The sequence below is a fragment of the Cylas formicarius genome, unplaced genomic scaffold (assembly GCF_029955315.1).
Source record: "Cylas formicarius isolate icCylForm1 unplaced genomic scaffold, icCylForm1.1 PGA_scaffold_26__1_contigs__length_5699629, whole genome shotgun sequence".
Lineage (NCBI taxonomy): Eukaryota > Metazoa > Arthropoda > Insecta > Coleoptera > Brentidae > Cylas > Cylas formicarius.
In genome coordinates, this window is record NW_026844301.1 from 2,375,754 (window position 1) to 2,389,864 (window position 14,111).

At 39.0% G+C, this 14,111-nt stretch overlaps 1 protein-coding gene across 1 annotated transcript; it reads left to right on the forward strand.

Annotated features, from left to right (window-relative positions):
* The first annotated feature begins 2,738 nt into the window (after positions 1–2,738).
* LOC132697629 (early growth response protein 1-A-like) lies at positions 2,739–3,610 on the forward strand. The gene is made up of 2 exons (XM_060663172.1): positions 2,739–3,040; positions 3,093–3,610. The coding sequence occupies exons 1-2, from the start codon at positions 2,806–2,808 to the stop codon at positions 3,170–3,172; spliced, it is 315 nt and encodes a 104-aa protein (XP_060519155.1). The 5' UTR covers positions 2,739–2,805; the 3' UTR covers positions 3,173–3,610.
* Positions 3,611–14,111: the final 10,501 nt, after the last annotated feature.

A 14,111-nucleotide genomic window follows, 5' to 3' on the forward strand; every position in this document is an offset into this window, starting at 1 on the left:
GGACCTTATTTACAGGAGCGAGGAATAACAAAAACAAAAAACCCGGTGAGACGACTAGCTGACGCATTTTCTAAAGTGCCTCCGCCTTATAGGACAATCAAAACTGGGACGGGGTTAACTTTAAAATCAAATAAAGAAAATACAGATTATATTTATTGGGATAATGTTAACGAGCTTGTCGATAGATTAAGACTGTTATTGGCATCTACTGCTGCGGGGCACACGGGACATGAGAACGAAATAGCGTCAATTATTGAAGAACTAAGAGAGAGAAAAGTTATCTTATAAAATAAGCACGACTGAGAGTTAGAAAATTATTTGAGTAACAACCGCTGTCATGACTATTAATAAATTTGGAACACACATTAATCACCACCTTAACGAGAAATACGATAATTCAATGAAGGAGTTGGAAAAACATTTATCCAAAATAGAAGAGCTTGAGAAGACATTAAAGAACTATCAGGCAGATATCAATTCCCAACTTAATAAACTTTTTCCACAACAAAACCGATATACACAATGGGTGAACAAATACAATACGAGTTTGGACCAAATAAATCAGTTAGCGACAACAACTAATGAATGATTTAAAATGGTGTTTAATTCAAATTGACGGGCAATCGACAAAGTAATGAGCAGTGAGAAAGCACAACTCGTCCGAGAGCTGCACAAGCCGGCACGCAGAAATTACGCGCGTCGCAGAACTATAATACGAGGGCTGGATGATTTGTGGCAAGCGGATTTGGCTCAGCTAGACCGATATGCGAAACAAAATAAAAACTTTAAATTCATACTAGTCGTGATCGATTGCTTTTCAAAATACGTGTGGTGTCGACCGTTAAAAACAAAAACCGGTGTTGAAGTTACCAAAGCGTTTACCCAAATTCTCAAAGAAGGACGCCGGCCGCAAAATCTGCAAACTGATCTCGGCAAAGAGTTTTATAATATCCATTTTAAAAAAATGACGGGTAGGTTTGACATAAATCACTACAGTACATATAGCAACGTGAAAGCTGCCGTAGCCGAGAGAGTTATACGTACTCTCAAGGAAAAATTATTTAGATATTTTTCGTTAAACGGCACCTACAAATGGATAGATGTTTTATCCTCTGTTGTCGAAAAATATAACAGTAGCGTGCACAGGACCACCGGAATGAAACCTAAAGAAGTGAACAAAGATAACGCGCCTAGTTTGCTGAAATCAGCGTACAGTCACTTGAAAATTGTAGGACCATCTAAACTTAAACTGGACGACGTTGTAAGAATCAGCAAGACCAAGCACGTGTTTAGCAAAGGTTATACTCCCAACTGGACCACGGAATTGTTTAAAATCGTAAAAGTGCAGATTACAAATCCGGTAACTTATCTGTTGGAAGATATGAAGGGTAAGCCTGTAATGGGCGCTTTTTACCAGGAAGAATTGCAGAAAACCGTTGACCCTGACGTCTATCTCGTCGAAAAGGTGTTGCGCAAACGAGGAAATAAGGTTCTCGTGCGCTGGTTGGGCTTGGACAAGTCACATGATTCATGGATCGACACCGCGAATATCCTATAAATTTCTTCTATTATTTTTGATTTTGTGAGCGTCCGAGACAGACATGGAACAAATTGTGTTGCCGGATAATTTTTTAAATTTATTGCAAGAGAATGGTTTGATGGGTCCACCAACAGATATTCCAAAACGTAAGCGTACTGCTGCAAATTCACGAGTTAAGAAAATAAAAATTGAATCTCTACCGCAAGCACAAGGAGAATGGTTCGAGGCGTTCAAAGATGACAACGAAAAAAGGATAGTTTGTGAGGCGTTCAATTTGAAAAACAATTTGGAAAATCAGCTGATGCAATGTGAAGAAGGTATCCAGCAGCTCGAAACTCAGATAGCAGTTGTTCAGGCCGATCTCCAAATACTGCGCTTACGTGTGGAAGAATACAAAGCAAAAATCGGATATTTCCAAAATTGATATAAAAATAAAATCGCGTTAAAATATTTTCATTTTATTTCAAATGTTAGCCAGGACGCTTTTGGTCAGATTTAAATTAGGTCTAAAATATCTATGGAACAGCTCTCGAACAGGTCTAGGACAGCCTTAAACAGACCCAAAACCTCTACGGAACAGGTTTCTACAGGTCCGACACAGATATGGACCATTTTGCTTCTTTAAACAGGAATGTTCATTTCGCATTGCGATCGAACAATTATTTTTGGTGACGCAAAGTATAACATACTGACAAAATGAAATTACGGAGTGAGATTTTTTTTTTTGCGTTTTTGTTCGCGTCGAAGGAAATGCGACGATAAACTCGATGTCGAAGGAAACGCATGCGGTAAGAATATCAAACGTTTCGATTAAACCATTTCTTGTGTCGCAGGAAAACACGTATGCCGTTCCTAAGCGGTCTAATATGAAAGTCTCGTTTAAAACAAAGTTTAGTTTAAACATTTCGCAAAGCGATGATGTCATGCATCCGCTGCCGCACACCGACGACGCGGCGGTCAATGATATCAGCCAGTTGTCAAACGCGACGGCGGCGGTACGCCTACGACCAATTTTATCAGCGGGTCGCGTTATATTGCGGAATTCTCGCCAACACAAATCTTAATTATTCTGAAGGAACGTTCTCGAATGTAATTTTAAATTCATTACCCCAGACAAATTGGCTTAATTAACAAGTGACCGCCGCCATAGTGAGACTTCATCCTTTGGATTTTTGTTTGTTTTTCACCACTTAAAAAAGGTAAGTGTCAAGTAGAGATCTGGAACAGTTGGAGAGTGAGACGCCTATTCCTCGCAGCAAATAAAAATGTTCACCTGCGAATATTGCAACCGCTCGTTCAGCCGTAAAGACCACCTGGCGAGGCACGGGGACTGTCGCGCAGCAGTACAAATTTGTGACGTTTGCGGCGGGATATACAAATCCGAGGGGGCTCTCCGACGCCATAAACGCGAGAAGCATGAGGTTCCCAAGGCGAAAAGACCCGCCGCCGCCCCTATTGCTGCAGACGAACCCAAGCGCCCGAGACTTGACCTACCGGAAGGTAAGGATTTTTGATTTTATATCCCAAACAATTCTCATATTGTATTTTATAGCTTCGACATCATCATCATCACCATCATCCACGCGCCATTGTACGCAGTGTAACTTGACCATTCCTGCAATGAGATGGTAAGGACACTTGCGTACTTTGGCTCACCGCCAAAAATGCAGCGTGGTGCAGGAGCCAGGAGTAGAAATGATACAGACCTCCTTCCGTAACCGCATAGTTACATACCGTCTGGCGTCCACCATTAACCCTACCGACGTTAAGGGCTTCTTGGACCACCTTAGGTCCAAAATCCTTACGTTGGTAGAGTCGAACGTCCGACGCTACGGCAACGTAAAAGTCGGTATGGAGCTATTCGGAAACTTCCTCTTGCAGACGAAGGAACAAGAGGAGGTCAAGTCCTTCAATACCAAATATCGGCTGGTGAGCGGAAACACCGATCTGGAGGAGCTATACGTCCAGTTCGTCGACATCTTGGCTACCAAAGCGTCCGAGTTTCAGGAAAGGGACAGCGGTATGATTCATAAAAATGTATATTTCCGAACTAATTTCTTTCTCTTTTTTACAGGCTGGGTGTTGGAGGAACTTCTCCATTTAGAAATAGGGATTAACAAGTACAATCCCCTAAGGGCGTCGTCCTATGTTAGCCTGCCCAAGGAAATGGAAGCCAAAAAAGCTGTTTTGAACTTGCAAAATACGGACGAAAAATGCTTTATGTGGTCGATCTTGGCTGCTCTTCACCCAATTCACTGGACAAATAACGCTAACAGGGTCAGTAACTATGTAGAATTTCAGAACGAGCTGGATTTTACAGGTATCGATTTTCCCGTTAAACTTAAGGACATATCCACTTTTGAACGACTTAATGAAATTTCGGTCAATGTCTATGGCATCGAGAGAGTCTATAACAAAGTCCGTAATGATGTTGAGGTCGTTGGTCCTTTGCATTTTACTGAATCTCGTAAAGAGAGACATGTAAACCTATTATTAATTAGTAATGACTATGGAGAAAATCATTATTGTTTAATAAGAAGTATGTCTCGGTTGGTTTCAAAACAATTAACTAAAAGGTCCTCTACAAAGTTTTTATGCGATGGGTGTTTGGTTTATTTTTATAACGAAGAAAAACTAAAGCGTCATAAAGAACACGACTGCACTCACATTTCCATCAAACTTCCGACCACCGAATTGCGCAAGGATAAATACGGTAAAGATGTTCCCGCGAATAAGCTGAAATTTGAAGAATTTGAAAAGAAATTAAAAGTTCCTTTTGTTGTGTACGCGGACTTTGAAACAGTCATGACTCCTTTACAGGTGGAAGGCGAACCGAATCCCGACAAATCGTTTACCGTCAAAACTAATATTCACGAGCCTTACTCTTTCGCCTACTATGTCAAATGTGACTTTGACGATTCCCAGTCTACTTTTAAACAGTACAGAGGTCGGGGCGCACACAAAATTTTCATTGAATGGTTGGAGAGCGACTGCAAAGCGCTCTACAACAAGTTCATGAAAACTTCCGTGCCCATGACCACTCTATCGTTTGAACAAGAGACCGGCTTTCGAAACGCTGTGGCTTGTCACATTTGCGAGAAGCCATTTAATGCAGAGGACGAAAAAGTAAAGGATCATTGTCATATGACGGGCGAATTTCGAGGTGCGGCTCACTTCACTTGCAACTTGAATTTCAAAGTTCCGCGGCACATCGCTGTCTTTTTTCACCATTTAGGTTTCGACAGTCATTTATTTGTAAAAGTTATGGCTGAAGAAGGGGAAAAGATCGATGTCATCGCCCAAAACAAGGAACGTTACATTTCCTTTACGAAACATGTCCTAGTCGATAACATTGAGTCGGAGAAAGGAGGCAAAGGGAAAAGGGTATTTTTAAAACTCCGATTTTTAGATTCATTTCGATTTATGGCATCCAGTTTGGACAGATTGAGTCGAAATTTGAACGATAGTCAGTGTCGGGAAGTCAAAAAATTTTTTAAAAATGAACAAGAATTTCAACTTATTCGACAGAAGGGCGTTTTTCCATATACGTATCTAGATTCTTTTTCAAAATTAGACGAAACCAAACTGCCATCGCACGAGGACTTTTATGACTCCATGCGAAAGAGCAACATAACCAGGGAGGATTACAAGCGTGCCTGGACTGTGTGGAATTTGTTCAAATGTAAAACTTTAGGCGAATATTCAGATATTTATTTAAAATCCGACGTTTTACTTTTAGCCGATATTTTTGAAAACTTCAGAGAGGTGTGTCTGAAAACGTACGGTCTGGACCCGAGTCAGTTTTATACGACACCGGTTCTATCATTGACGAGCGCCCTGAAGGCGACAAAGGTCGAACTGGACCTGTTGACCGACGTGGACATGATACACTTCTTGAAGCACGGTATCCGCGGAGGAGTCAGTCAGTGTAGTGTGAGAAAGGCCGCGGCTAATAATAAATTTTTACCTCATTACGACCCTTCCAAACCTATTTCTTACGTCATGTGCTTGGACGCTACTAATTTATACGGGGCGGCCATGTCACAATACCTCCCAACGGGAAACTTCGAGTGGTTGGAGGAGGGCAAAATTCAAAATTTAGATATTACGCGTATCCCCAACGATTCACCTAGGGGCTATATTTTCGAAGTAGATTTGGACTATCCGGAAGTGCTGCATGACGCACACAACGAACTGCCTTTTTGCCCGGAATCCATCGTTTCGCCAATCGCGAAAACCAAAATGAGAAAACTTATTCCAAATTTAAACAATAAACGTAATTATGTATTGCATTATAGGAATCTGCAACAGGCTTTAAGCAACGGTTTAAAGCTTGTTCGCATCCATCGCGTTCTTGTTTTCGATCAATCTCCCTGGCTAAAACAATACATAGACTTGAATACGGCGATGCGTAATACAGCTAAAAATAAGTTTGAAAAAGATTTTTTCAAACTTATGAATAACGCTGTGTTTGGAAAAACGATGGAAAATGTGGACAAAAGGGTGGACGTGCGGCTCGTTTCCCATTGGGAAAATATTGGGAAAAGGTTGGGGGCAGAAGCGTTAATCGCGAGACCTAATTTTAAAAATGTCGCCATATTTAGCGAAAATCTAGTAGCTCTCCAGATGGAAAGGACTAAAGTCGTATATGATAAGCCTATTTACGCCGGATTTTGCATTTTGGACATATCCAAGACTCTCATATACGACTTTTTTTACGGCTATCTAAAGGCTAAGTACGGCGACAAAGCCGTCTTACTCTACACCGATACCGACAGCCTCGTTGTCGAAATTTTTTGCGAAAAATTCTACGAAGATATGAAAGAAAATTTGGACAAATTCGATACTTCTAATTACTCGGAGAACAACCAACACGGCATTCCTGTAAACAAGTCCGTTCTTGGTAAAATGAAGGACGAGTACGCAGGACGGCCGTTGTGGGAATTCTTGGGTACGGGAGCGAAAGCTTATTGCGTAAATGTGGACGGCAACGAGTTGACCAAAAAGGCCAAGGGCGTTGCTGACTCGGTCAGCCAGCGCGAACTTAGTCTCGACGACTATAAGCGCGCTGTCCACGAGGAAGGCACGCTAATCTTGCGCCAAATGTCTTCGTTTCGCTCACATTTACATGATATGTACGTCGAACTGAAAAATAAGGTGGCGTTGTCTTACGCGGATGACAAACGACATCTTATACCCGGCTCAGAGTACACGCTAGCTTGGGGCCATCGAAATTTAGTTGGTCAAAGGACAGCGGGAAAATCACTGATTGATCGACCACCAGATATTTCTTTTGGCAAACTAATATGTTACGATTCCTTTAGATGATTGTAGTTTATATTTGTGTTTAATTTATGTATCTATTTATGTCCATATATTCGAATATATTTATTAATATGTGTCTATCCTGATGGGGTTTTGTCTATGATTAATAAAACAATTTGTTCGATATTAGTGTCATTAAACGTCTTTTTCCCTGTTGCATTTTATTTAATCCGCAAAAAAAAATGTTGTCAATAAATTATTATATTTTAAGCGACCTCGACGACCTTTTATTAGTTGAATTCTCTTATCGTCGCCGCCGAAATCGTCGTCGGCTAGGCTCGGCTAGGCTCGACTAACGTAGCGCGCGGGGTTCGAGGTTCGAATCCCCCGACCGCGCGCGACACACCGGTCGCTTTTTTCACCTCGCGCAAAAATACGTCAAAACAAAAAGGCACTAACGCAAAAACTACCCCCTACCCCCCCCCCCCCCCCCATTAAGGGGTTGAGGGAGACGGTTGGTTGGTGCTAAGAGGGTATGGATCGAATGACCTTGACCGGGACCAATTTCAACTACAATGAACCTTAAATTTTCTTATGGGAATTTACGTGTAAAAACGGCCGAAATTGCTGTTGAACGCAGGTATTATATCTACTGTTCGAAACCTACCTACTGAAAACGGCCATTGTTTTGCTTGAAATATATATTTTTTAATTAACAGCTCAGCCCAGAAATTTTTCTCAAATATGGGGATTGAATACATAAATTCATAAAAATATAATGGCCTTATATTTCAACGCATGGCACATCACCAGAAATAGTTCGACTTTCAAACAGATTTAGCCTTGGTCTGTCGGTTAAGGCGTCTGACTGGAACTCAGATTCTCCATGGCAGCGTAGGTTCGAAACCAACCTACTGCAAACGGCCATTGTTTTGCTTGAAATATATATTTTTTAATTAACAGGTCAGCCCAGAAATTTTCCTCAAATATGGGAATTGACTAAATAAATTTATAAAAATATAATGGCCTTATATTTCAACGCATGGCACATCACCAGAAATAGTTTGACTTTCAAACAGATTTAGCCTGTCGATTAAGGCGTCTGACTAGAAATCAGATTCTCAATGGCAGCGTAGGTTCGAAACCTACCTACTGCAAACGGCCATTGTTTTGCTTGAAATATAATTTTTGTAATTAGCAGCTCAGCCCAGAAAATTTTGTCAATTATGGGGATTGAGTGCATAAATTTAAAACAATCTGCATACATATGCCCTTATATTTCAAATGGCACATCACCAGAAATAGTCCTACTTTCAAACAGATTTAGCACTGGTCTGTCGGTTAAGGCGTCTGACTAGAAATCAGATTCCCTATGGCAGCGTTGGTTCGAAACCTACCTACTGCAAACGGCCATTGTTTTGCTTGAAATATATATTTTTTAATTAACAGGTCAGCCCAGAAATTTTCCTCAAATATGGGAATTGACTACATAAATTTATAAAAATATAATGGCCTTATATTTCAACGCATGGCACATCACCAGAAATAGTTCGACTTTCAAACAGATTTAGCCTTGGTCTGTCGGTTAAGGCGTCTGACTAGAAATCAGATTCTCTGTCAGCATAGGTTCCAAACCTACCTACTGCAAACGACCATTTGATTTGCTTGAAATATAATTTTTGTAATTAGCAGCTCAGCCCAGAAAATTTTGTCAATTATGGGGATTGAGTGCATAAATTTAAAACAATATGCATACATATGCCCTTATATTTCAAATGGCACAACACCAGAAATAGTCCTACTTTCAAACAGATTTAGCCCTGGTCTGTCGGTTCAGGCGTCTGACTAGAAATCAGATTCTCTACGGCAGCGTAGGTTCGAAACCTACCTACTGCAAACGGCCATTGTTTTGCTTGAAATATATATATTTTAATTAACAGCTCAGCCCAGAAAATTTTTTCAAATATGGGGATTGAATACATAAGTTTATAAAAATATAATGGCCTTATATTTCAACGCATGGCACATCACCAGAAATAGTTCGACTTTCAAACAGATTTAGCCTTGGTCTGTCGGTTAAGGCGTCTGACTAGAAATCAGATTCTCCATGGCAGCGTAGGATCGATACCTACCTACTGCAAACGGCCATTGTTTTGCGTGAAATATATATTTGTTAATTAACAGCTCAGCTCAGAAATTTTTCTCAAATATGGGGATTGAATACAAAAATTTATAAAAATATAATGGCCTTATATTTCAACGCTTGGCACAACAACAAAATAGTTCGACTTTCAAACAGATTTAGCCTTGGTCTGTCGGTTAAGGCGTCTGACTAGAAATCAGATTCTCCATGGCAGCGTAGGTTCGAAACCTACCTACTGCAAACGGTAATTATTTTGCTTGAAATATATATTTTTTAATTAACAGCTCAGCCCAGAAATTTTTCTCAAATATGGGGATTGAGTACGTAAATTTATAAAAATATAATGGACTTATATTTCAACGCATGGCACATCACCAGAAATAGTTCGACTTTCAAACAGATTTAGCCTTGGTCTGTCGGTTAAGGCATCTGACTAGAAATCAGATTCTCCATGGCAGCGTAGGTTCGAAACCTACCTACTGCAAACGGCCATTATTTTGCTTGAAATATAATTTTTGTATTTAGCAGCTCAGCCCAGAAAATTTTGTCAATTATGGGGATTGAGTGCATAAACTTAAAACAATATGCATACATATGCCCTTATATTTCAAATGGCACATCACCAGAAATAGTCCTACTTTCAAACAGATTTAGCCCCGGTCTGTCGGTTAAGGCGTCTGACTAGAAATCAGATTCTCCATGGCAGCGTAGGTTCGATACCTACCTACTGCAAACGGCCATTGTTTCGCGTGAAATATATATTTTTTAATTAACAGCTCAGCTCAGAAATTTTTCTAAAATATGTAGATTGAGTACATAAATTTATAAAAATATAATTGACTTATATTTCAACGCATGGCACATTACCAGAAATAGTTCGACTTTCAAACAGATTTAGCTTTGGTCTCTCGGTTAAGGCATCTGACTAGAAATCAGATTCTCCATTACAGCGTTGGTTCGAAACCTACCTACTGCAAACGGCCATTATTTTGCTTGAAATATTTATTTTTTAATTAACAGCTCAGCCCAGAAATTTTTCTCAAATATGGGGATTGAGTACGTAAATTTATAAAAATATAATGGACTTATATTTCAACGCATGGCACATCACCAGAAATAGTTCGACTTTCAAACAGATTTAGCCTTGGTCTGTCGGCTAAGGCGTCTGACTAGAAATCAGATTCTCCATGGCAGCGTAAGTTCGAAACCTACCTACTGCAAACGGCCATTATTTTGCTTGAAATAAAATTTTTGTAATTAGCAGCTCAGCCCAGAAAATTTTGTCAATTATGGGGATTGAGTGCATAAATTTAAAACAATATGCATACATATGCCCTTATATTTCAAATGGCACATCACCAGAAATAGTCCTATCTTCAAACAGATTTAGCCTTGGTCTGTCGGTTAAGGCGTCTGACTAGAAATCAGATTATCGATCAGCATAGGTTCGAAACCTACCTACTGCAAACGACCATTTGTTTTGCTTGAAATATAATTTTTGTAATTAGCAGCTCAGCCCAGAAAATTTTGTCAATTATGGGGATTGAGTGCATAAATTTAAAACAATATGCATACATATGCCCTTATATTTCAAATGGCACATCACCAGAAATAGTCCTACTTTCAAACAGATTTAGCCCTGGTCTGTCGGTTAAGGCGTCTGACTAGAAATCAGATTCTCCATGGCAGCGTAGGTTCGATAACTACCTACTGCAAACGGCCATTGTTTTGGGTGAAATATATATTTTTTAATTAACAGCTCAGCTCAGAAATTTTTCTCAAATATGTAGATTGAGTACATAAATTAATAAAAATATAATAGACTTATATTTCAACGCATGGCACATTACCAGAAATAGTTCGACTTTCAAACAGATTTAGCCTTGGTCTCTCGGTTAGGGCGTCTGACTAGAAATCAGATTCTCCATGGCAGCGTAGGTTCGAAACCTACCTACTGCAAACGGCCATTATTTTGCTTGAAATATAATTTTTGTAATTAGCAGCTCAGCCCAGAAAATTTTGTCAATTATGGGGATTGAGTGCATAAATTTAAAACAATATGCATACATATGCCCTTATATTTCAAATGGCACATCACCAGAAATAGTCCTATTTTCAAACAGATTTAGCCCTGGTCTGTCGGTTAAGGCGTCTGACTAGAAATCAGATTCTCTATGGCAGCGTAGGTTCGAAACCTACCTACTGCAAACGGCCATGGTTTTCCTTGAAATATATATTTTTTAATTAACAGGTCGGCCCAGAAATTTTTCTCAAATATGGGGATTGACTACATAAATTTATAAAAATATAATATCCTTATATTTCAACGCATGGCACATCACCAGAAATAGTTCGACTTTCAAACAGATTTAGCCTTGGTCTGTCGGTTAAGGCGTCTGACTAGAAATCAGATTCTCTATCAGCATAGGTTCGAAACCTACCTACTGCAAACGACCAATTGTTTTGCTTGAAATATAATTTTTGTAATTAGCAGCTCAGCCCAGAAAATTTTGTCAATTATGGGGATTGAGTGCATAAATTTAAAATAATATGCATACATATGCCCTTATATTTGAAATGGCACATCACCAGAAATAGTCCTACTTTCAAACAGAATTAGCCCTGGTCTGTCTGTTAAGGCGTCTGACTTGAAATCAGATTCTCTATGGCAGCGTAGGTTCGAAACCTACCTACTGCAAACGGCCATTATTTTGCTTGAAATATAATTTTTGTAATTAGCAGCTCAGCCCAGAAAATTTTGTCAATTATGGGGATTGAGTGCATAAATTTAAAACAATATGCATACATATGCCCTTATATTTCAAATGGCAAATCAGCAGAAATAGTCCTATTTTCAAACAGATTTAGCCCTGGTCTGTCGGTTAAGGCGTCTGACTAGAAATCAGATTCTCTATGGCAGCGTAGGTTCGAAACCTGCCTACTGCAAACGGCCATTGTTTTGCTTGAAATATATATTTTTTAGTTAACAGGTCGGCCCAGAAATTTTTCTCAAATATGGGGATTGACTACATAAATTTATAAAAATATAATATCCTTATATTTCAACGCATGGCACATCACCAGAAATAGTTCGACTATCAAACAGATTTAGCCTTGGTCTGTCGGTTAAGGCGTCTGACTAGAAATCAGATTCTCTATCAGCATAGGTTCGAAACCTACCTACTGCAAACGACCAATTGTTTTGCTTGAAATATAATTTTTGTAATTAGCAGCTCAGCCCAGAAAATTTTGTCAATTATGGGGATTGAGTGCATAAATTTAAAATAATATGCATACATATGCCCTTATATTTGAAATGGCACATCACCAGAAATAGTCCTACTTTCAAACAGATTTAGCCCTGGTCTGTCTGTTAAGGCGTCTGACTAGAAATCAGATTCTCTATGGCAGCGTAGGTTCGAAACCTACCTACTGCAAACGGCCATTATTTTGCTTGAAATATAATTTTTGTAATTAGCAGCTCAGCCCAGAAAATTTTGTCAATTATGGGGATTGAGTGCATAAATTTAAAACAATATGCATACATATGCCCTTATATTTCAAATGGCACATCACCAGAAATAGTCCTACTTTCAAACAGATTTAGCCCTGGTCTGTCGGTTAAGGCGTCTGGCTAGAAATCAGATTCTCCATGGCAGCGTAAGTTCGATACCTACTTACTGCAAACGGCCATTGTTTTGCGTGAAATATATATTTTTTAATTAACAGCTCAGCTCAGAAATTTTTCTCAAATATGGGGATTGAGTATATAAATTTACAAATATATAATGGACTTATATTTCAACGCATGGCACATTAGCAGAAATAGTTCGACTTTCAAACAGATTTAGCCTTGGTCTCTCGGTTAAGGCGTCTGACTAGAAATCAGATTCTCCATGGCAGCGTAGGTTCGAAACCTACCTACTGCAAACGGCCATTGTTTTGCTTGAAATATATATTTTTTAATTAACAGCTCAGCCCAGAAATTTTTCTCAAATATGGGGATTGAATACATAAATTTATAAAAATATTATGGCCTTATATTTCAACGCATGGCACATCACCAGAAATAGTTCGACTTTCAAACAGATTTAGCCTTGGTCTGTCGGTTAAGGCGTCTGACTAGAAATCAGATTCTCTATCAGCATAGGTTATAAACCTACCTACTGCACACGACCATTTGTTTTGCTTGAAATATAATTTTTGTAATTAGCAGCTCAGCGCAGAAAATTTTGTCAATTATGGGTATTGAGTGCATAAATTTAAAACAATATGCATACATATGCCCTTATATTTCAAATGGCACATCACCAGAAATAGTCCTACTTTCAAACAGATTTAGCCCTGGTCTGTCGGTTAAGGCGTCTGAGTAGAAATCAAATTCTCCATGGCAGCGTAGGTTCGATACCTACCTACTTCAAACGGCCATTGTTTTGCGTGAAATATATATTTTTTAATTAACAGCTCAGCTCAGAAATTTTTCTCAAATATGGGGATTGAGTACATAAATTTATAAAAATATAATGGCCTTATATTTCAACGCATGGCACATCACCAGAAATAGTCCTACTTTCAAACAGATTTAGCCCTGGTCTGTCGGTTAAGGCGTCTGACTAGAAATCAGATTCTCTATGGCAGCGTAGGTTCGAAACCTACCTACTGCAAACGGCCATTGTTTTGATTGAAATATATATTTTTTAATTAACAGCTAAGCCCAGAAAATTTTCTCAAATATGGGGATTGAATACATAAATTTATAAAAATATAATGGCCTTATATTTCAACGCATGGCACATCACCAGAAATAGTTCGACTTTCAAACAGATTTAGCCTTGGTCTGTCGGTTAAGGCGTCTGACTAGAAATCAGAATCCCTATGGCAGCGTAGGTTCGAAACCTACCTACTGCAAGCGACCATTGTTTTGCTTGAAATATATATTTTTTAATTAACAGCTCAGCCCAGAAATTTTTCTCAAATATGGGGATTGAATACATAAATTTATAAAAATATAATGACTTTATATTTCAACGCATGGCACATCACCAGAAATAGTTCGACTTTCAAACAGATTTAGCCTTGGCCTGTCGGTTAAAGCGTCTGACTAGAAATCAGATTCTCTATCAGCATAGGTTAGAAACCTACCTACTGCCAACAACCATTTGT

Excerpts from the sequence above, each read along its gene's own strand:
- LOC132697629 (XM_060663172.1), top strand. The coding sequence starts at position 2,806 with ATGTTCACCTGCGAATATTGCAACCGCTCGTTCAGCCGTAAAGACCAC. Across the intron at positions 3,041-3,092 it reads GAGACTTGACCTACCGGAAG|CTTCGACATCATCATCATCA; the intron begins GTAAGGATTTTT and ends TGTATTTTATAG.